Source organism: Miniopterus natalensis, chromosome 2 (genome assembly GCF_054644295.1).
Source record: "Miniopterus natalensis isolate mMinNat1 chromosome 2, mMinNat1.hap1, whole genome shotgun sequence".
NCBI classification, from domain to species: Eukaryota; Metazoa; Chordata; class Mammalia; order Chiroptera; family Miniopteridae; genus Miniopterus; species Miniopterus natalensis.
The window spans coordinates 98,464,736-98,488,179 of NC_142082.1; the positions used below are offsets into that span (position 1 = coordinate 98,464,736).

The following is a 23,444-nucleotide window of genomic DNA, read 5'->3' on the forward strand; positions in this document are numbered from 1 at the left end:
GCTAGAGATTCAAAATCTATGTTGACCAACATTTCATAAATTCATAAAAAAAAGAAACTTGATAACCACTGAGAGAGGAAATCATGTCAGCTCCCATTAAAGAAATCACAAATGAACCTCAGATGGGAGGAACAGATTTGGTCATTGGAATCAGTACCTTAGATGGCGTCACCTCCTTCTTTACACCTTTAGAAGCCAATGCAAAAGCTGGAAAAAAAAAGAAACATTTTTATATTAAAATTAGCCATTAAGATTTATTCTCACATTGAACAGTTTTGCTTAAAATGAGAAAAAATAATGATACAAGACATATTTTGCTCATTTTTAAAAGCAGCTGCATTGCCACAAACTAGTACCACTGGCTGTCTTCATCTCCAGACCTAAAATTATTTATCAGCGAAAGCCAAAACTCTTAGGCTACCAAGCTAAAGAAATACCTCATCAGAGAAGATAGAATCTGTTTATACCATTGATGTCTATAGATATAAACCACAAAATAGATGCACACAGAATACAACTTCTTTGAAATTTCAATTCTGGTGCCATATGGTAAACAAAAAAACTTTCACGGCCAAAAGCTCTTCTGGAAAAAAAAGGCGTTTATTGAGCCACATGCTGGCTAGAAAAGGACCAGGCCCTGGGGCGTGCAGTCTAAGCCACAGCAGCAGGACAACATATGATAAGACAACATATCTGCCACTGTCTTGGAGCTGAGAGGAGTTTTTATTTATTATGTTTTGGGGAAGAAAGATGTAAGTTGTTTTGAAAGAATTTACACTGGCTACAGATAGGGGGGTGGAAAAGGTGAAGGGGCCAGTTCTAGGATAGGTGAACAGCCTGTAAGGAAGAAATATTTACTACTTTTGATTGGTGGTGAGCAACGGTCCTGAAAGTTCCTGATAAGCAGGATACAGTGGTTTTCTGCTGGGCGCTAATAGAGCCTGGAGGTGGATTCAAAGCTCCAACATACATTCAGGAAGGTGAGCAGTCACTGTTAGTTGGCCCACAGCTATTAAATGTTCAAATATTCTCATCTCTTTCTCTTACTCACTTGCCACTGTAATTTAATTTAGGACACCTCAGCTATTTTTCGTGTCACTTCTTAAGCAAAGGGGAATTCCTGAGCATCTGGAGAGAAGAAGTACAAATCCATACTCACAACCAGGGTCAGAGCCTGGCGGCAACAGGGCTAAATCCAGCACCAGCTTTCTATCTCAGGGATAGAGGGGGGGAAGTGTGGTGCAGACGCTGCTGCCACAAGAGGACACTTAAGGGAACCCTACTGAAGCCGTGGGGCCAGGGGAATGGAAGGAATTAAAATAACTTCCCATTTAGAGCAATTTAATGTTTTGAGTCAGAGCCCATAAATAAAGATATCCCTAGAGAAACGTCTAGGCTCTATGTTAAAAGTAATAGTAATAATAATATGACAATAACACTTTGAAAATGTAAAGCAAAATAATAAACCAAACAGGAAGGTGAACTGGGCAAAAAATAATCCTAATTTTACAGTGCATTTCTCAAAAGTTTGCTTTCTCCAATTAGCATTCCCAGGAAAAACAGGCAATGCCATGAAGCATGAATGTACTTCAAGGGTAGAACAGGCAATTCCATGGAGCAGTAATGCAGCACAAGGCATGTTGGTGGTGGGGCTCCCAGGTGACAGAAGTAGAGAGGACCTCACCCATTTGGGTAATTCCCAGCCCCATCCCCAGACATCACTGCCTCCAACTCTCTCCATTAACATTTGCTCAAGGGAAATAATCTAAAACATAGTCACACTAAGAAGCCAATCACTAAGGTGGTTTGATCATTTCCATTTCCAGATGACATTTCAAAAGGCAGAATGAAATTGTAATGTAAGTGAAATGAACCTCTACATGTGGAATTTAGATAACAGCAGATATTATAGGAAGCCTCCTTGAGACCACCTCTTATAAATCGCAAATCCCCAACTCCATCCCCCCATTGGTTTTTCTACAGGGCACATACTACCACTGACATAATATATATTTATTTGTTTATTGCTTGTTTTATATATTAGTTCACTGTAAGCTCCATGAAGGCAGGAATGTGGTTTTATTTACTGTTTGCCCATAAACCTAGAACACAGACAGCACATAAAAGATCAATAAATATGTAACGAGTGATAAATATGAATGAATGAACGAACGAATGAATGAATGAATGAGTGAATGAAAGTCTCCATGAGAGCCCTGGGGTCACATCACTTAGTGGCTGTGGGGTCACACACTAGGCAACACCAAGCCAGTAGAATGAAACCGTTCAGTGCCCCCACCTTAATTTATTTTCACTAGGATCTGACCTACTTTCTCGCTTTTACACACACATACAACACACAGCCCAAATCACTCATTAAGTTCTAAGAAGAAAGGAGAGATTTAACACCAAACACCTTTTAACCATTTATATTTTGTTTCTAGGTGTTTAATTTTTTTGGAGGGGGAGGGGTGATATGGGTTTATTTATCTCCAACCTACCATGCACATTTACAACCCTCAAGAAGAATCAAATATAAAATTATTAATAAACATCATTCAGAAAGGTCATCACATGTTAACCTCACTCAGCACCACAGAATTTTAGAAAATACGATATTCTGACAACTTGCAGGCTATAAAAACTGTGGTCAATCTAATACATGACTTTGATGGCAAAATACACATCCGCCAACCCCATCAATTCCTAATGCCAAACATGGACAGTCAAAGCTCTCTGGGTTAGAGTTAACTTTTCTATTAAGAAAAATAACCTCAACTGAACATGTGCAGTGACTTGTCCTCTAATAACCAGAACTTAGTCTTATGTCACTGTTTGCAAGTACAGATGGCTATGTCAACACAGAAGCCCCTGGACCTTTAGAAAGTAGACTCGCTACTGAAGAAAAAGTGTCTTTATTTGGTGGTGCTAGTTCTGAAAATGATTAATACATCACCTTTCATAAATAAGCAGCTACTATTATTTGATGATGTTACTGTTTCAAATAAGAATTACATAAAGAGCAGATATTCCCAATAAATCAAGTGAATTCCACAAATCCTGCCTGTCATATTCAAGACCCCATGCCTTTATTCAGACAAGGCCGAGGAGAAGGCAAACGTTTTCATTCTCTCCAAAAATACACAGGCCTACAGTTAAATATTCTTTTTTTAAAAAAAATATGTCTTTATTGATTTGAGAGAGAGGAAGGGAGAGGGAGAGAGAGAGATAGAAACATTAATGATGAGTCATTGATTGGCTGCCTCCTGCATGCCCCCTACTGGGAGTCAAGCCTGAAACCTGGGCATATGCCCTGACTGGGAATCGAACCTTGATCTCCTGGATCCTAGGTCGATGCTCAGCCGCTGAGCCATGCCAGCCGGGCCAGTTAAATATTCTTTAAAAAAAATGAAACATTATTTCTCCCCATCACTCTGCTGTGAAATTAAGAATGCTTCCCCTGACAGAAATAAATCACATAATATTTAAAGTAATGCCATAAGAAACACATCAGAGTACTTTCAGGCATAAGATCAAATCACATGGCAAAGATCATCCCCATTAGATGAATGAATATAAAGAAAATACTAGCTGGTTTTATCTTTGCTTCCATAATCTAAATAAAACAAAGAACTCATCAAAGAACCAAATGCATTTGGAAGACACAGAATATACTATACCATTATTAAACCCAGTTTTAAGATAATGAATCATTTATAGAATTCCTACACGAAATCTATAGCTGGAGGAAATGAAGGAGAAACACAGAGGAGGAAAGTGAGAGAAAGTAGCAAGCGAGATAAGAAATCACCTGGCACCTTGGACAACTCAAACAAGAGCTCAGGGTGGCAGTTTACCACCCTCTGCCTGGAGTGGGGGGAGCAAGAGGAGGAAAGTGCCCAGACCCCAGCAAAGAGAGGGGCTCCCTGGGGGCTACAAGTGTGTGTGCATTTGTGTGTGCATGCTCATGCGTGCACATGATGTTTGGCCTCCCACAAATTTATACATTCAGTGGGGAAAAAATATGCTGGAAAGCTTGGCCTGAAGGCCCAGTATGGTAGGAGAAATACTGCAAGGTAACTCATGCTTTTATATGTCAAACTGCTGTTTAAAAGTAATTTTCCTTTTTCAACTTTTGACATGAATTTCTGTGAACTACTACAGGGAACTATATGTAAAGTGCAAATCAGGTCAGGCAATAGAAATAACACCCTTTTTGTGATAATTTTAAATAATTCAAGCCATCAAATGTGTTACCACACACATCCTGAGAAATAAATCAAGATTTTACAACGATCCTGGGACAAAGATTTATGGGCCCCTCTAAGCCCTGGAGTGCAAGAAAACTGGAGAGGAATTAATTGCATTGCATTTAACCAACACTAATCAACTATCTTTTCTTGTTCCTTGGAAGGAGCACAGGACCCCATGCCCATGCAGGAAAGACGAGTGTACCTCCCAACTTCTCCCTCTGTCGTGTTCCTGTTCCCTGATCTGCCCTCCCAAACTCTCCCAGTAATGTCTACCACATGAAACAAATGAAATACAAAAAAACCCCCACAAAACTACCTCCAGGGGTGCTGCTGGGATTAAGTGAGTTAAGGAGGGCTGGGCATGAATGACAAGCCCAGTGGGTAATTATGGCCTTGCTGCTGGTGGTGAGTACAGTCGCACACTGTCAGTTTGGGCCATGTCTAGGTGTGTGCCTAGCACATGAGCCAAGAGAGGGAAGTAAACCACGTGCTCCCGGCTCTGCCATCGGGACCCACTCATAGCACATACCTGGAAGCTGGCAGCAGGTGCCCCCACAGGGCTAAGGGTCACACACTTGACACACTGTGGGAGGCATCCTTTGGGGCTTCACTTTCTTTCCTGTGACCTACTTACAAAACATCTTACCCAGCACAGCTCTGCCCCAGTAACTCTGTTCCCTGGAGCTTTACAGGTTCTCTGGAAGGGGGTCTTAAACTCTAGGATGCAGAGCCCACAGCCAATTTATTTGGTTCCAATTACCTGCTCTGAAGATAATCCATGGCAGGAGAGGGAGCAGAAACAAACAAACTCTGGCTCAGCAACAGGGGGCAGGGCCTGCCCTTTCTTCATTCTCAGAAAATCCATTGTCCCAGAACTTGTGGATGCGCTGGGTAGCAGCTCCATCTACCCATGCCCAAGCACAGGGTGGAGTGCCCTGTCACTCTTCATGGGCTGGGGGCAGAACCACGGCAGGCAATGGCTGAGGATCACATGGTTTAGCGTGTGTACTGTTCCTGGCACTTGCTAACTGCTCTGGGTGTTAGCAGGTATTATCATTATCACTATAAATTTATATTTTCTTTTCTTTTTTTTCTTTTTTTTCAAAATATATCTTTATTGATTTCAGAGAGGGGAAGAGAGATGGAGAGAGAGATAGAAACATCAATGATGAGAGAGTCATTGGTTGCGCCCACAACCTGGGCATGTGCCCTGACCGGGAATCGAACCCTGATCTCCTGGATCCTAGGTCAACGCTCAACCGCTGAGCCACGCCTGGCTGGGCTAAATTTATATTTTCAACTGTTCAACAGAAAATCCAAAGGTGGTTATGTGGGCATTCTAAGCCACACATGATGCTGGGAGTGGGGAAGAGGAATGAGCAGCTCTCCAGGGAGCTCATGTTTTAACAGGAGACAAGTCCCTCCATCAATGCCAAGCACAGAAGTGTGGCTCTGACGGCAGTCCTTCTGATGGCAGTCCCTAGGGAGAAACTGGGGGTGGAGGACACCTCACCCAAGAAGAGCAGCAGAGAGAAAAGAGGCTTCTAGACAGGAAAGCTCAGGGCTTGAGAAGGTAAAGTCCAGGCAGCAGAGACTTCAAGGACAGGAGCAAGGAGCCTGGAAAACAGGCTTCTGCATATAAAGCTCTGCCAACAGTCCAGTGTTTCCAGAGCGTGGACACCTGAGGGGAGGGAGTGGCTGGGGCCTGGAAGAGATGAGGCTGGAGATGCAAGGACATGTCATGACAGGGGTTGGTGTTAGGAAATCTGGTTGTATTCTGAGCACTATGAAAGCTTTTTAAGAAGGCAAGTGCCATGTTGAAACATGTGCCTTAGACAACTCTCCACAGGTAGCATGTGGGTAGGCCATGGGGAGGACATAAAAGGACACAAACACACTGTCGGGAAAGCTAAAGAGCCGGCAATGAGAGATAAGGGACTGACTCAAGGTAAGGCGGTGCCTGGGCACAGTAGGGTGGTGAGCATGAGCAAGAGCAAGTGTTGGGGATATTAAAGCAGAATGGACAGGCTTGGAGACAGATCCTAGGGGTGGATATGGGCGGGGAAGGAGAGTCCACAGGTGGGGGGGGGCATAGGTGATTCCGGGTTTCAGACGGGAGGGACTGGGCAGACTGGGCTGCCATCACAAGCTAGAGAATAAAGGAGGGTGAGCAGACGTGTGAGAAAACTCAATTTGGTACCCAATACCCTGAGGTGTCAATATCTAGTAGCAGCCTGGTCTCCAGGTATGGTGCTCAGCACGGAGGTGTGTGAGGAGAATTGCTGACTCGATGTCTCCACAGTACAGTAGAGCTGAAGCCCTGAGACTGGTCAGGAGACAGGAATAAGGGAATCCCCACCTTTCAGGGGCAAAATCGCAAAGAGGACAAAAAGGAAGGGCCAGGCAGAGAGGAGAAGCAAGGGAGACGGCCACTGTTTAAGGAGTTCCTAAAGTGTTAGTTTAAGGAGCTCTCTCCTTAAAGCTCGCAGTATAATGGGAAGACGCCGAAGTACAGGAGCCCCTGGCTCCAGGCCTGCTGGAGCATGAGGTCACTGGTCAGAGACGCAGAGTTTAGACTCACGCCACCTGGGAGTCAATCCAGGCTCTGCTGCTCAGTAGCTAAGCAACGTGGGACCAATGACTCAGTCTCTCGAAGCCTCTGCCTCCCTGCAAAGGGGGAAAATTAAACAAGAATGAAATAAGTCATTACATGTTCAAGCTCAGGACAGGATCTGCCCTACGGGAAAAGCCACTGAGCCTTTTGCTCAGGTGCCAATAACAAACTTAGGAAAAGAGATATGCTGCATTGGGGAAGATGCCAGCACAATTTTTTCTACCAGGGCAAATAGAGAGCTGGACAACATTTAGGGTCAGGGAACCTCTCTGCCTGTTCCATGGTTCTACCACACTTACAGTGATTCAGCCTTTTCAGAGAAGGAATGAGAGGAGGCCTGGCTCCCACCCAAGGACGGCAATGAGGGTACAGACATGACATTCCTCCTCTTCTGAGCCCAGTACCTACCCCAGCTTGTAACACATCTCCTGTTTTATCAAAGAACTTAGGAGGAAAAAGCCAGGACCAGTAGAGTCTATGTGCTATATGGCAAACATATTTACAGGAAGGACAGGAAATGGGAGGAAAATAAATAGGAAATAACCATATATTTTAGAAAGAAAATGGTCATTTGCTTTGAGTTATATCTCATTTAAACAAATGATATGAGAACTCATGTGCCACTCAGGACATGAACAGAAGAAAATTCCAACTCAAGCAGTTTTAGGGGAGATACAAAACAGATTGAGTCATAGCTAAGGAGCAGAGGAGTCCCAGGTCATACAACCTGCTCCAGAACACATGAACTAAGTCCAAGAGAGCAAATATCAAAACACAGGATATCAACATTTTGTGTAATTCCTTCATATTGCAGGAGTATTATTGAACCATTAACTGTCAAGCTAACTTATAAAAACACATTTATGCTTAACTTTTAGGTATCTTATTTTTGACATACAAAAAGTAGGTTTTAAATGCACCACTGTCAGGACCACTGACCACGGTACCCACAATCTGTGACATTCTAATGCCTGTAAGAAATTACTTGTCTAGTGTCCAAAAACCTTTGCTGTAACAATCCACTCCCTAGTTTTAGAGACTTACGGCCCACATGACAGCCCCTCCAGAAGCATTTGAAAATCGGCCAAACAATGCTGGAACCAGAGAGACTTTTTAGTTTGAATTTTGGGGGTTCTGGTTCCTTGCCCCAGTAGACAAAATGCCACACTGAGCATTGGGCCTCAATTCCATGTTGCTATTTCCAAAACAGCCCCTAGTATCATTCAAGACAAAGCCACTAGCAATCACCCAGTAATCATCCAGTTTAGATACCTGGGCCTAGGGTGGCCCAAGCAGGGTTCCTGCACCTGCCAGCATCTTCAATTCACCTGGAGCCTTGTCAGCAATGCAAATTCACAGGCCTCATCTCTGATCTTTTGAATCAGAAAGATCTGGAACTCAGAAATCTGTATTTTAAAAGGGGACCTTGAAGAGGAATCTTTAGGACACTGAGGTGATTCTCATTCTTGTGTGGGAAAGGTTGACACACACTGGGATGAACAGCTGGATAGGCCCTCAACGGAAATAACTGGGGCTATTTTCACAAGCCTTGGTCATTTCTTTACCTGCCTTTCCTCCCTTCATCTCATAAATGGAAAAACAAGCTCCTGCGTCAATACCCTTAGGATCTAGAAAAGATAAATGAAGCGTAAAGAGCCTTGAGCTCCTCACAGGAAGCAATGATGCAAACTAAAATATATCACCTTTCAGATCATAAAATATTCTTTTAAGAGCAAAAATAAGTCACAGCCCTGGGGAAAAAAATGGCACTGCTACACTTGAATACATTCAAAACTTATTTGATGATATTTTTATGTACTTTTCCCCCTAAACCTGTAGGTTTACATCATAAAGACTTTCCTCCTCAACTTCTACCAAAACTTTGGTACACATACATTTTGAATAAAGGCTTAAATAAATTGATTTTGTCAAGAAAGCCTCTCTTTTTTAAAAAAAATCTATTCAAATTGCCTCCAAATCATCTCTCTCCAGCAGACCCCTTCTGTGAGCTCAGCCTACAGATCTAACTGCCCACCTGACATGTTACCTGAATATCTCACATGGACCCCACTCAACTTGTCCACGCTGAGCTCATCATCCTCACTACCACCTAGAAGTAAATTTTAGAAAAACGTTTGAGTACTTAATGCACAAAACTGTTTACTTACAAGTGATTAAAGTGATAAATTTTATTTATACATATAACTATAATAAATTTATTTTTGTTTAAATCCAGTCCCTTCACCACTAGTGCCAATACCAGTAAAAAACACCACTCTCTGCCCACGGCTCAGGACAGAAACCTATGACTCCTCCCTGACCCCACTCTCTGTAGGCCGCTGTCCCTCTACCCACTTCACCTATCAATCACTGTATCTCAACGATTTTTATTCACCTCTCACATAGCTGAGCCTAGCAGCCTCCTCACTGGTCCCCCGCATTCACACCCCTGGCAGGCCTGCTCCCTTCCTCCCTCCACTGACTTCTGCTTCCCCATCAGGACTCAGTTCTGAGTCCTGATGTCCCTTCCTCTAGGAAGCCTTTCTTGAGCCCATACTCCAAAGTTTCTCATTGGCACTACTGACACTTTGGACCAGATCACTGATTCTTTGGGGGAGAAAAGGGGGTGTCCTGTGCATTGCAGTATGTTCAGCAATACCCATGGCTCCAGATGCCAGTAGCACTTCCTGCCAAACCACCCTGTGACACCGCAAAAGTCTCTAGGCAAGGACAAACATTCTGGGACAAACTCCCGGAGATCCCCCTCTTCTGAGAACCACTGCTCCAGACTCCAAGCTAAAGCCACAGCACTGAACACAGCTGCCATTGCATAGTTTCCAGTGTAGTGAGTATTTAATGTCATCTTTCCTTCAAGACTCCAAGCTCCATGAGGCTGCAGAAGGACTCTACCTGTCTTCTTTCTGCAACATCTCCAATCCTTAACACATAATAGATACTCAACACTTTTTGAATAAATGAGGAAACTTTGAGTACAGTTTTTCCTACTATTTTAATACCATTTTAAAATTGTTAACATTTTCTAGTAGTCCAAATCAGCACCTACACTGAACCGGGTTTCTTTGGGAGGGCTTCGTGAAAAGAGCTTTGAAATAGGGTATTAAGTGAGCCTCTTGATCAATAATGGGTCTGATGAACCCCAACACTCACCATAACTTTTCTTTTCTATTGGAAGAGATGGAATTAACACTCCTGTATATTGTTCATAAGTAAGAATCTATGCAACACCAAAAATGGGTCACACATAATGATACAAGGAAGCAAAACATTTAACATTTGCAGATTCCCCAAAAGTAATCCCTATGTGCCTAGAAATTAGGCTTGCTTTATAATGTTTCTAATGAGTAACAAAACCCAGCCCTTCATGTTCTGAATAAGGTGTTATTGGGATTTGCTCAAGGGGTAGTCCACACATTTGCCAGAGAGGAAGATAACAAAAGGGTCCCAACATCTCCTCCCCACCACACCCTCATTTGAAAAAGGTTCTTCCCACCTCCCATCCCACTGTCCCCTCTCTACCCCAGGGGACCAAAGAGCTTGACTACTGGCTACAAGCGAACTCTCTTGGGTCATACTCATGTCCAGGGGGCCATGCCAACCTGGGGGTCCTGGGATACCCAGACAACAACAAATCCATCCAGATGGTTAAAATCTGAGCCAGTAATGTCTGTGTACTCCCTAAGAAATAAAAGGAGGGTTTAAAAATCAAAAATTTTAAAACACACACATGAGTCAGGTCTGACTCTTGGTGTCCTAAAATGTCTGGCTCACTGCAGTAAAAAGAATCTGAGCAAGACCTGGCTTAGAATAAAAACCATCCCTAATTTTGGCAGGTGCTAAAATATACAATCTTGACCCATACAGAGCAGAATCAGAGATAAGAAATATAAAATTAAGTATCTATTATTTTACCATTGGTTCAAAAAAGCTTCACAGATGTACCAATTAGGATTAGGTTTGGCTGCATTAATAAAAAACCCAAACAATTGATGCTTAAACAAGACAGAGGTTTATTTTTAATCTCAGGCAATACAAGTCTGGTAATAAGTGATACAGGGCTAGCATGGTGCTCCACATCCATCCGGCACCCAGGTGGTTACTATTCTTTCTGCTCTACCATCCTTACTACTGGCTTCTGTCAAAGTCACCTCATGGTTACAAGATGGCTCCAGCCATCAAATTCACATAATAGGCAATGGGAAGGAGAATGAAATAATGGCAAAAAAGGCCTGCATGCAGCTGGGTCAGCCACCTTTAATAAGCTTTACCAAGACCCACCCCAAAATCTCTACAGAGAACTCCCTTGCGGCCCATATTTGCAAGGGCCACTGAGAAACATTTCGTCACTGGACACACTGCTGCCACCACCAGCATTCCTCTACCCTTGCCCTCACCCCCTGTATTACTAGTCTGCTAGGGATGCCACAAAAGAAACCACAGACTGGTTGACTTAAACAACAGAAATTTCTTCACATTTCTAGAGGCTGCAAGTCCAAGATCAGAGTGTCAGCAGGGCTGGTCCCTGCTGAGACCTCTCTACTTGGCTTGTAGGTGACCATCTTCCAGCTATCCTCCCAGGGCCTTCTCTCTGTTTGCACGCATCCCGGGTATCAAGTCCTCTTCTTACAGGGACACCAGGCCTACTGATTAGGAGCCCCCCTTCATGACCTCATTTAACTTAGTTACTTCCTTAAAGGCCCTATCTCCAAATATAGTCACACTGGGGATCAAGGCTTCACCCTAGAAACTTGAAGGACTCAATTCAGTTCATAACATTCCTGATTATCTGAGATTTTAGTCAGGAAAAGAAGGAACTAAGGGTTATCAGGTAGGCAGGTAGCAGCCTCTGCTACAATAGTATGTTAAAACTGGAAGAGATGGCAAAGTTCCAGTATTTTATCTAGTATATGGCTCTCATTTTATAGAGCAACCACAAAAACTACACAGTGGCTGACCTAGAAATGCGAATAAATCTCTGATTCTAGAACTGAATTGAGAACTGGAATTACAGTGAATTTTGTCTGTATAATCATAAGGGTTTAAAATAAATTTTCTATGGACTTCTCTCTAATGAATATGTTACAATTTGTGGGGGAAATATACTATATACAACCAGGCCAACCTTATAAAAAAAAGTTTAAGGTATTTTTAAACACTATCAGGAGTGTCCAAATGCCTTAGAACTCCTATCATATTTTCTGTTTTTAAATTCTTTTTTTTTTTTAATATATCTTTATTGATTTCAGAGAGAGGAAAGGAGAGGGAGAGAGAGAGACAGAAACATCAATGATGAGAGAGTCACTAATTGAGCCCGCAACCCAGGCATGTGCCCTGACCGGGAATTGAACCCTGATCGCCTGGATCCTAGGTCGACGCTCAACCGCTGAGCCACGCCCGGCCGGGCATCCTATCGTATTTTCTGTTTTGGATAGATTCCAAGAATCTTGATTTCATGATTTGTAGAGTGCCCCACCCCAACATCAAACCAGAGCTCAATAAAATGAATTCATGATTTATTTCAGACCTCCAAGAATACAGCTTCCTGTCTGTACCTATCCATGAAAGCCAGTTCACAAAGTTCTCAGAGAACTTTTCATAGATTCTTATTTATTGTGTTTATCTGACAACTTCACAATGCTAGGAGACATCTCTAAAAATGTGTTAAGTCCTCTGGTGTGGCTCAGTGGTTGAGTGTCCACCCAGCTACCAAGATGTCACCAGTTCAATTCCCAGTCTAGGCACACCTCTGGTTGCAGCTCAATCCCCAGAAGGGGGCATTTAGGAGGCAGCCCATTGATGTTGTTTCTCCCTCATCAATGTTCCTATCTCTCTCTCTCCCCCTTTCTCTCTCTCTCTAAAATCAATAAAAAACATATTTAAAAAAAATAAAGTAAAAAAGTGTTGACATTTTAGTTCATTCTGTGTCCTTTCGCATAGTTATCAACTTTGAGCAGTGCAGATATTCCCTCGAGGGCAATACAAAATAGGTATACACAGCAATACAAATGTGCCTTTCAGCCCATACATTTATAATATATACAAACCTTATATTCCCAGGACAGCATTATAAAGTGCAGGGCTATAAATAGAATCCCAATTTCAGCTACCACCCACTCGCTTTGGTTAGGTGCAAAACTTCCAGGCAGCAAGCCAACTAATGCAGCCAGCAGTCACCTCGTCCACTCCCTTCCAGGCTCCCTCCCCAGGGCTGCCCCGCAGTGTCCTTCCGCCAAAGCAGATCTTCGCCAAATTCGGTGGCTCCCCAGTCCCTACAGCCTTCTCTGCCCAAGGTGCCCGCACATTTTTAATTACACTGTTGCTTACTAAATCATGCGTGTGGGCAATTAATTACCACTCAATTTTCCCACACTGAGCACCTACAGAAATGCCAGGGGTGCGAAAATAAGGTCCTTGTTCAGAGAGCTTCAAACCAAGCAAAAACGGGCAGCAAAGGTTCCGGTGGGTGGGCTGCCAAACAGCTTCGTGCAACAAACGCGATGTTTTCCCCTAAATCACACCATTCTGCCGTTTCTAACAATCTAAAATTACTGCCTCTTAAGTTGGACACACAAAAGTCTGGGACAGACGACGATAACCCTGAGAACACTGAAAAGAGAATCATTTCCCCCCAAGCTTTCAAACTTTGAACAAATCTCATCATGAAAGTTAATTACAATTATTTTTAAAGAACAACTTTTATCGACATCATTTTTTGATAACGGGGAGAAATTGCTCTTGTGAGGACGGAAGAAAAATGGGAGGGGGCATTACAGCAGCAGCAGGCCCAAAGGCATTGTTTCCAGGAGTGCTACTTCCCCCCCAAAAAGACCCAAGATTGGGGGGCGGGGCACAGCAGGGCCTCCGGCGTGCCAGCGCCGCCCACGCCGAGGCCCGGGTACGCGTCCCCCCTCGGCCAGGAATCAGGGGGCGGGAGGGACTGGTGCCAAGTTGGCGCCGTAGCCTCGGGGGCCAGGGCACGTCCGTCGGTCCACGCAGTGAGCCCCAAAGGGGTCAGCAGACACGGTCTCAGCCCAACCGGCGGTGCGGTCCGTGTAGGCAGAAGAGCCGGGAAGTGCGGGTCGCGCAAAGAGATGCGGGGAGACGCCAAGAGGTGCGGGGAGGTAAGAGGCGCGCGAGGAGGCGCGGGAGGCGCGGGGAGCGCGGGAAGGGCAGCTCACGGGGCGCGCGGGCGGCAGGCGGGGGGCGGGCCCTCGTCCTCCTTGCAAAGTTTCTTGCGGGCACACGGCTACTCGCGCTTCCTGTGGGAGTGACGCCTGGCGCTCGCCGCTCGGCTGGAGGCCGGTCCCGGCGGAAGGAGGAGGAAGACGCTGGGCGGACCGGCCGCGTCGGGGACGGGCGGCAAAGACGGGCAGGGGCGGCGTGTTCCCTAGCCGGGGCCTCCGGGCGCCGCGAGGGGGCGCTGCTGCGGGGAGGGCCGGACCGTGGGCCGCGGGCGCCGGGTCGCGGCGCAGATTGCCCGGCACTGCCCTCCGCGCGCGGAAAGCCCGCGCCCCGCCTGTGCGCGCCCGGCCGCCCGCTACTTACCCAGCGAGCAGGTGAGGAGCGAAAGCAGTGCCGGGAGCGCGCGGCGGCGGGCGGGTGGCCGCATCCGGGCAGCAGGGCTGCGCCCCCTGCTTGGGCGCGGGGACGAAGACGCGCGGGGAGCCGAGCTGCGCCTCCGCCGCCGCCGCCCGTGCAGCCCGGCTGACCCTTTTCCGCGGCTCCCCCTCCCTGCGCCGGCTCCGCCCGCGCCCTCTGGCGGTCGGCAGCGGGAGTTCCGTTGTGCGGGCCAGCAACGCCCGCCTGGCCCTTCTGGAGCTGAGAGGTGTCAGCTGCGTGCCCCCTCCTTCCAGGCTGCTAACCTGGGCTCTCTCCGACGCTAGTCCCCACTCCTCCCGTTCCCCCCCTTTACCTAAGCCCCATTCTCTGTCGTCATTCCGTCACCTCTCTTTCCTGGATATCCAGCAATAGATTAGTAGTTCCCCTTCTGACCTCCAAAGTGATGGGGGTGGAGGGAAGAATCACTTTTCCACCCTGTTATGGTACCATCTGCTATTTTGAAATCAATAATTCAACTCTTAATACTCTTGGCACCACTGTTCTACTTTGATGAAGGTGTTTTTAATCAGCTAACTAATTTACTTAATATATATTTTTAATGGATTTGGCCAATAGCTTAGGCCTGAAATTTGGCTTTTAATAGAAGTCTGTGTAAATGTAATTTCATGTAAATGTAATTTTAAGCATTCACCATAATGGAAGAGAAAGGGTGTAATTCAAAACATCTGATAAAAAGTAATCGCAATACAGAGAAGTCAAGTGACTGCGGGAACCTTGGGACTGCTAGGAAAAGTGGTGGCCCTGGCATTGGCTGTCCCCCTTAGGTTGTGTGGTGGATTGAAGAGGACAGCAATTACAAAGGAAGAACTGCAGCCCCTCTCATGGTTCTACACCCCTGTGCCTCCCCCAAGCCTTGATTCATTTATGTCTTAGGAAGTAGATAGGACCAAGTACTCATCACCTACCTGAGTTTAGACCACGACCTCCAAACAAGGTCTTGTCCATGTTTCTCTTCACACTTGGTTATATGTTTCAGATGCCTACTATGTGCCTGGGACTATGCTAAGTACTCTGCGAATACCAGTATCTTCCAGGTGGACATGTAACACTCACCCAGTTCCTAAACATCAAAAGACCAGTGCCAGGCCTTAGAATACATGTGAGATGTGGGGAGCTAGAGAAGAGATGCTGAATGAATGTATGTTGTTTTGAGCCCTATAAACATGAATGCAGTAGGGGCTATGACCTCAAGTACATTAGGACAGCCTTGTCACTTGTCCCATTTGTCTGTGCAATAGCTGCTGCAAGTTTTTTAAAAAGAGGACATCTGGAGACAATGGGTTTTCTCTTTCTGGTTTATTTTGACTTCTTAAAACTAGGAGCTAAATATTGTGCATGTTATCCATTTTGTGTGAATGCAAATAGTGCCATTTTGTCCATTCAGCCGAGGTTTGTGGCCATGCGTCAATATTCTTTTTAGGGGAAGAAAAAGAAATGTAAGGATCCTTCCTTTCATTTTCTTATTGAGGCCTTTCCAATTTATGGTTGATCTCTTTTATCCTTCTAAAAGTTAGCTTCCTGATTAAGAGTTCTAGAAGGTGTACAATTTCTGAAGCTGTTCAGCTTTCTTCCAAGAAAAAAACGCCTCACATACATTAGATATTAAACATGAAAGCAAGATGGGTCTAAAGAGACACAGAAGCCTAATAATTAAACAGCTTGCTTGCCACGTATGTGTTCAAATACCTATTTCACGTTTGGTAACAAGCAACTCTGGGTGCTTAATCAATGTTTTCGTGAAAATTTGTCATGTCAGAACGTCACTGTGTGTGCTGTGCTCTAAACACAAGGGAGAGCATAGTCTGTGTAACTAATAAACAGCCCTGCGTTCTTCTTTTCCACACAGACATGGATAAATGGCACATCAAAAAGCTCCATAACTCACATTTTAAAAAGGATTACCTTTCACTTACTCCAGTCCTATGATAAATGGACTTGCTGGGAGTTCTCACTCCCCATCACAAGTCGAGAGTTCCCTGGAACAAAATGTGTTGATGAGGACACTGACAGATGCATGGAAAGGCCCTGCTTGCCTTGGTGCTGCTGCTGCCACCTGAAACACCAACCATAAGGGGACAACTTTTATTAGGAAAAGAAACTCCTCATGAACTCTAAGATTATGATAGGAAGAAAGAACAGGCCATAGCTCTGTCTTCCTGGGGTTCACCACCCCCATGCTGGCCCTGGAAAGGATGCCCTTGCTCTGTGCAGGCGTGGAGCACCTCTTTTTAGGGGGCAAACTTGCAACATGATTAAAACACTGGTCATTTTCAAAAGAATTTTCTGGCCCTAGCCAGTTTGGCTCACTTGTTCGTGTATCAACTGCAGACTGAAGGGTCTCGGGCTCTATTCCAGCCAGGTGCACGTACCTCAGTTGCAGGCTCGCCCTGGTCAGGGTGTGTACTAGAGGCAACCAGTTGATGTGTCTCACATCAGTATTCCCCTCTCTCTCTCTGTCTCTCCCGCCCTCTCCCCCCCCCCCACTCTATCTGAAAAGCAATGGAAAAAATATCCTCAGGTGAGGATTAAAAAAAAATAATTTTCTAAATACTAAAGGAAAACATAAAGACATATGCATAAAACCATAGATAGCTAAATAATCTAATAAGCAAGTTCCAAACAGATGGTTTGTGATCTTATAGTAACTATACTTAAGGCCCAAAAGTCCATTCACTCATTCAGCCCACAGTGAACGCCCTCTAGGTAGCATGCCCATTGCTAGGCTCCAGGGCAGATACCAAGAAGCATAAAATATACAGTCCCATTAGGGAGGCAGCAATGTTCATAAGTAATTTTATTGCAGAGTGGTAAGTGCTACAGCACAGGTAGATGGAAACACTCTAGACACTACAGAGGGAAAGATGAAATCTCTCAAGGCCATGGAAACCGTCAGAGAGAGGGAAGTGACTATTGCAGGGTCTTAAAAGAGAAATAGGAGGGTCCTGGGTTCAGAAAGAAAGGAAAGAAATCCCAGGCAGAAGCATGGCATGCAGGAAGCAAGTCAGCGCAAAGGAGTGGAGGAGGGAAGGGAGTGGGACGAGGTGGCACAGGTGTCTTACTGGGCCCCTTCTGGCCTGATGCCTCTCACCAGTACTTGGAAGAGGCCTCCTGGGCATACTGGTCCTGTAGCAGCAAAGACCAAGAGATAAGATTCCAAATCTCTACCCTCAGTGGCCCTTACAGGGCTTCAGGGGGCCCCTCTCTTCGCACATAGAGGAGTGGCCTTATGAATTATTAGTGGCCTTAGTGATTACTTTCCAAACTTAAAATCAGGGCAATGGTCTGACAGGGGACTTCAGTGTCTAAAATTGGGTCTCAAGGACATAAGGTCATTTTGATCATCAGACCCATGATTTAACCAGTTGCTAACCATGCCCCACACCCTCAGAATCAGTGCACATCTGGTGATGGGAGAGCAGCCAGTCATTGTCCCTGATGCTCTAGCCTTTAGGGGAGCAAGAGAACCTTTGCCTCCTATGGAAGAAGAGTGAGAGAAAGAAAAGAACCAGCAAAAACCTTCATTAGTGTAGATCCAGTGGTGCAGGCCCCAGGCAGCAGGAGTGCAGGATGAAGGCTCAGATGCATAAATAAGGTGGTCTGTCCAGTGCCCTAACGGGGCTTGTCTCACTGTGCTTCCAGAGCTGTTCACAAATTATAGGCAAAACCCATTCTGTCAAGTCAGACTTTCAACCAACATTTTGTCCAAAGAGGCTTGACCACAGGACTCTTACAGACTCACAGCCCTGAACCAAGATCCAGGAAATAAATACAACAGAGGTTGCCATCTCGACAGACCCCCAGGATAAGCCCAGAAATGCAGAGTTATTGCCATTCAATTTTCTGTTCTTTGGAATACAAAGAGTGGTATAAAGGCTTCTGTGCAAAAAAAATGAGCTATCTCCTCGAGACTTCTGATCAGAAATGGAGTCTCCCCTTGGCTATGTTGACCTCCTTTCTAGAATGAAATTTCCTCCTGTTCTGAGCAATGATTCCTGTAGAATCACTCCTAACGTGCATGATTTCTCTCAGGAGCAAGAGAAGTGTCTGCACTGGACTTTTAAGAACAGACGGCATGGGCCATGACTGTTCCGCAACCCACACAAAATGTGTTGCTGTTTTTTGGTGTTGCTGATAGGTAGTTGTTCATTTTACAACAGCTGCTTTCATATGTAGGATCCTGGTTCACAAGCTCAACAAAATGAGTAAACTTTTTTCATTTATCCGCCAACAAATAAGTCACAGAATGACTGTAGGAGTGAGGCCTTCATGTGACCTGCTGAGGTTGGGAAGAGAAATGCGTTTTCCTGGGTTGATCAGCCTGATAAACAGAACCAAGATGTACCCACAGAACCATGAGCGTGTGTAGAACAGGGAAAGTCCCCTAAGAAGCACCTGAAGGAAATGTGACATGCACAGCACACCCCTCTTGGGGACTGGAGAAGGCCTCATGCACACGAAGCAGTTGAACTGAGGGTTAAAGAAGAGATAGGCAGTCAGTAGATGGAGACAGGGAGAAGGGCGTCCAGCAGGGGGAACAGGGCAGGCAATGACATGAAAGTCAGGGGAGCTATGAGTTTAGAGGCTGATGAGTTCAGTTTGGTGTGGTCTGGTGGCTTCAAGGAGGACCTTGAATGCCATGCTAAGAAGAATAACCTTCTGCTGAGTGCAGCTGTCAGGGCAGTGGAGAGATGGGAAAGATGTGTCAGCCGGTGATGACAACAGTCTCCACTTCGAGACTGAGTCTGCAACCTTACCAGAGAGCCCATTGTTAATGAATGCCCCGCCCATGGGTGCTGGTACTGATTAAATGAATGAGTTATGCTGTGAGAAAATTAACTCAGTGGTAATGTTCTGGATAGACTGGAGAGGGGAAGAAAAAGAATAAAGACTGTTTTCAAAACAAAACCATGAGAAAAGGAGAAAGGGAAACGTGCTGAACACATGCTATAGCTGGGCACTCTGCCAGTTACTTTCAAATATACCATTTCATTTAACCCTCACAAAATAAGAGGGGGGGGGAGGAGGAGGGAGGGAGAGAAACTATTCTTATTCCCGCTTCACGGATGAGTACACTGAGTCTTGGGCAGGTCAAATACCAATAGCCAGAGCTGCCTTTAACAGCAGTCTTTCCACAAAATCATGCTCTTTAATGGTGGTAGTAGCAACAGGAGTAGAGGGAAGGGATGGCTGCGAAGGCTGGACAGAGGCCAGATCCATGGTGATTATGAGGGAGCCAGTAGATAGGCCACAGCACAGAGGACGGCTGCAGAGAGCCAGATGGAGCACTTAACTGAAATGGAGATCTGCCAGAGGAAAGAGTTTGTGGAGAAAAACAGAAGATTATCATCATTACTACTGTTATAAATGATGTACCCCCCCAATATCAGCGGTTGAAGAGCAACAGCTAACATTTAATAAACATTTGTTGTATACCAGGCACTCTACTACATGCTGTGCATGCATTATTTCTTGTTAAATAATACTGTGTTTAATTCTCAAAATTGCTTTACTCCTACTCTACAGAGGTTAAGGAACATGCTTGAGAACAGCACTTCTCACGGGGGGGGGGGGGGGAGGAGCACCGTCCTCTTAGGGGTCCCCAAGGCTCTTTCAGGTGCCCAGGTTCTCAAGGTTTGGCTTTTTTTTTCTGTGTTGGTGCCAGAGCAGCATTGGGTGAGAGTGCCAACTGCCTTAGCGGTAATCAAGGCGGTGGCAGCAGACTGTACCTGCAGTGGCAAAAGGGCCAAGACCACTTAGGAAGATCCTTGATAAGGCATACAAATTACTAAATTTATTAAGTTGCACCCTTGAGTACACATCTTTTTAAAATTCTGTGTCGCAAACTGAGGAATAGCATAAAAGTCCTTACACTGTATATCATACTGTATGTATATCAAGAAAAAGCAGTTGTGGGAGTGCTTGAGTTGCAACCTGAACTAGCTGGGTTGTCTTTTTCCCCCACAGAACACCATTTTTAGTTGATAGAAACACTTGCAGACAAACTGGTTATTCAGCATTAAGACCTGGGCAACAAATAGATTCAGTGACATAGAAGCATGGAACAGACTGACCAATCTCAGAGGGAAGGTAGGGTTGGCGGGGGTGGGAGAGATTAACCAAAGAATTTATATGCATATATGCATAACCCATGGCCACAGACAATAGTGGGGTGAAGGCCTGGGGCGGGGAGTGAGTGGAAGGGCCTAATGGGAAAAAAGGGGACATCTGTAATTTTTTGAACAATAAAGATAAATTTTAAAAAAAAAGAACTGGGCAAATATATTCTCAAAAATAAACAAAGCAAACCTATTACTTCAAGGATATTATGTGTTGCTAACAATAATATTTAAGTTTTCATGAGAAATTTGAATTTTGGAAACCTTGTATCTGCCACTGTGTGCTCAATAGCTTTTCAGTCCTTAAAGACTTTTCAATGATATCAATGGTGGTGTTTACAAATATGATTTTTTGATCTTGTATAACAAAATGAGTCCACATTTGGAAGACCCACATACTTTTGTGACCTATGTGTGATGTTACAAAAAAACTTGCATTTAAAAGAAAAACCAATGGATTTTAAGGTAACATGGTACAAAAGTTCACTGTGACTTCAGATTTGACATTTCAACTAACCCCTAAGAAACTCCCAGTTGGCTCTCTCTCTTCAAGAAGGCAACCAAGCAGCCTCCCCAGCAGACAGAGATCCATGATCTTTGTGAAGACCCTGACTGGCAAGACCATTACCCTCAAGGTTGAGCCCAGTGACACCACTGAGAATGTCAAAGCTAAAATCCACGACGAGGATGTCCCACCTGATTGCGCACCAACAACTGGAGGATGGCTGCACTCTCTCAGACTGCAATATTCAAAAAGAGTCCACCCTGCACTTGGTGCTTCCTCTGCAGGGTGGCATCATTGACTCCTCCCTCCGCCAGCTCGCCCAGAAGTACAACTGTAACAAGATGATCTGCCTCATGTGTTGCGGCCACCTGCATCCCCCGCACTGTCACCTCCCACAAGAGGTGTGGCCACACCAACAACCTGGGCCCCAAGAAGAAGTTAAATAAGGCCCCTCTACCACCTCCTTGGACCCTGCCTGAACCCCATGGCCCTGGGGCCTCAATAAAGTTTCCTTTCCCTTGACTGGAGCAGTTAAAAAAAAAGAAAAGAAAAAAAAGAAACTCCCAATTGGCTCAAGTTTTGTGGGATGTCAATGAATGTCTACAAGTATATGAAAAGATTATTAAAATATCTCTCCACTTTCCAACTAGGTTCCTGTGTGAAGCTGGATTCTCTTCATTTACTTCACCCAAGACAGTATATCCCAACAGGTAGATGAAGAAGCAAATGTGAGAATCCACCCGTCTATTAAACCAGATAAAAAAATGTACTAAAATGTAAAATAATGATACTCTTCTCACTATTTTTTTATTTTGAAAAATAAAGTTATTTTTCATAAAAATATAGTACAGGGGTGGGCAAAAGTAGGTTGATAGTTGTTCATATGGAAAATAATACAATAATAAGTAATACAAGAATAATCTCTGTGTTTTGTGTACTCACAACTATAAACCTACTTTGCCCACTGCTGTATATTAACTTGATAGGTTAAGTTTTTTAATTAATAAATGAATATGTTTAAATATCTCGGTCTTATATCTAATACAGCAAATATTCCTAGCTACAACCCACATAAAAGTTCTTTGGAGGAAGAAAACATTCTTTGGGATCCTCAATAATTTTTGAGAGTATAAAGGGGTCTTGAGACCAAAAGTTTTCTGAGCTTTAAAAACTGCCAGCTTAGAAATTGTAAGTTGTGGGACCCTGTGTTCAAACGCTGGTCAGCCTGACTCTAAAGCCCTTGGTCTTACCCTGAATTGCTCCATTTTGTTTTAGATTTGTTGTTTTGAGGTGCTAAATTTCCAAGAACCCATTAAAAATAATAAGTATTGGTGATATGGGCGAAATTATGCTTTAGTAACAAAAAACCTGAAATTTCAGGGGCTTTAAATTTCAAAGGCTTTCTTGGTCAGGCCAAGTCTGCTGGTCCAGGCAAAACTCCAGGCCAGCTGTTATGCATTGTCAGTGAACTCCAGGCCAGCTCTTGTGCATTATCGGTAACCTCAGGCTCAACTTGAGTTCTCCACAGTCCTTATTGCAGGGAAGGGGCACACTAGAGAGCCAAGCACCAGCAGCAATGACACTGTCACCTCTGCTGGAGTTTCACTGCAGGGTGAGAAAGTTGTAATCCTCTGTAGTCCAGAGAGAGAGCAGATATCCCCAATCATCTACCCTTCCTCAGCACCACCATCCTGTGACACCCCATCATCTGCTCCGAAAAGATGCTTGGTGCCTAGAGACATGAACAAAGTTGAGAACTTAGGTTCTGCCCTTCAGGGAATCACAAAATATCTAGAAAGGAAAGATACAGCTACAAGCAATGTCACCTTACCTTTGTACAGCTCTAAACTCTTTTCCAAGTTACCACATGAATAATTCTAGAACAGGGTAGTTAGAGAAGAAGTCCAGACAACCAAGCAGCTTCAAGTGTTCTTGAAAGAAAGAAAACCCTGGCTTGGAAAATCAAGGATGGTTTCAGAGAGAAGGTGGGATATGAATAGAGGTCATGAATTGAGGGAAGGACCCAAACTGGTAGAAATGGAAAAAAATAAAGACATAAAATCAGTGAGGTAAGAGAGATATTTGCAGAAGGTGGATACAGCAATGTGACTACAGTTAATCATGCATAAAATATATTTCTAACACACAAAGATGACATTGGGGTGAGAAGAAAGGAAAGCTGCCTGAAGAGGACAGTAGCCAACCCCAGAGTGGGGCACAGGCCCTGGTGAGCACTTGGGTCCCTGGGAAGAGAGGGATGCAGTTGATAAGGCCCAGGAAAGGAGGTCACAAGCACTGAGGACTTCTCATGCATCGGC

The 23,444-nt window shown here is 44.7% G+C and overlaps 1 protein-coding gene and 1 pseudogene across 2 annotated transcripts in view; one reads left to right on the top strand and one right to left on the bottom strand.

The window, feature by feature from the left end:
• The window catches only part of B3GLCT (beta 3-glucosyltransferase), a 103,392-nt gene extending 88,883 nt beyond the window's left edge, over positions 1 to 14,509 (bottom strand). For both annotated transcript variants that reach the window (XM_087814428.1, XM_087814427.1), the window contains exons 1-2: positions 14,431 to 14,509; positions 158 to 207 (exon numbers count right to left, since the gene is read on the bottom strand). In XM_087814428.1, coding sequence (XP_087670554.1) covers positions 158 to 207; positions 14,431 to 14,494 — 114 coding nt within the window. In that variant the 5' untranslated portion in view covers positions 14,495 to 14,509. The remainder of the gene's footprint in view (positions 1 to 157; positions 208 to 14,430) is intronic.
• A 6,458-nt stretch (positions 14,510 to 20,967) lies between these two features.
• LOC107537529 (ubiquitin-ribosomal protein eL40 fusion protein pseudogene) lies at positions 20,968 to 21,648 on the top strand (annotated as a pseudogene).
• The last annotated feature ends 1,796 nt before the right edge of the window (positions 21,649 to 23,444 follow it).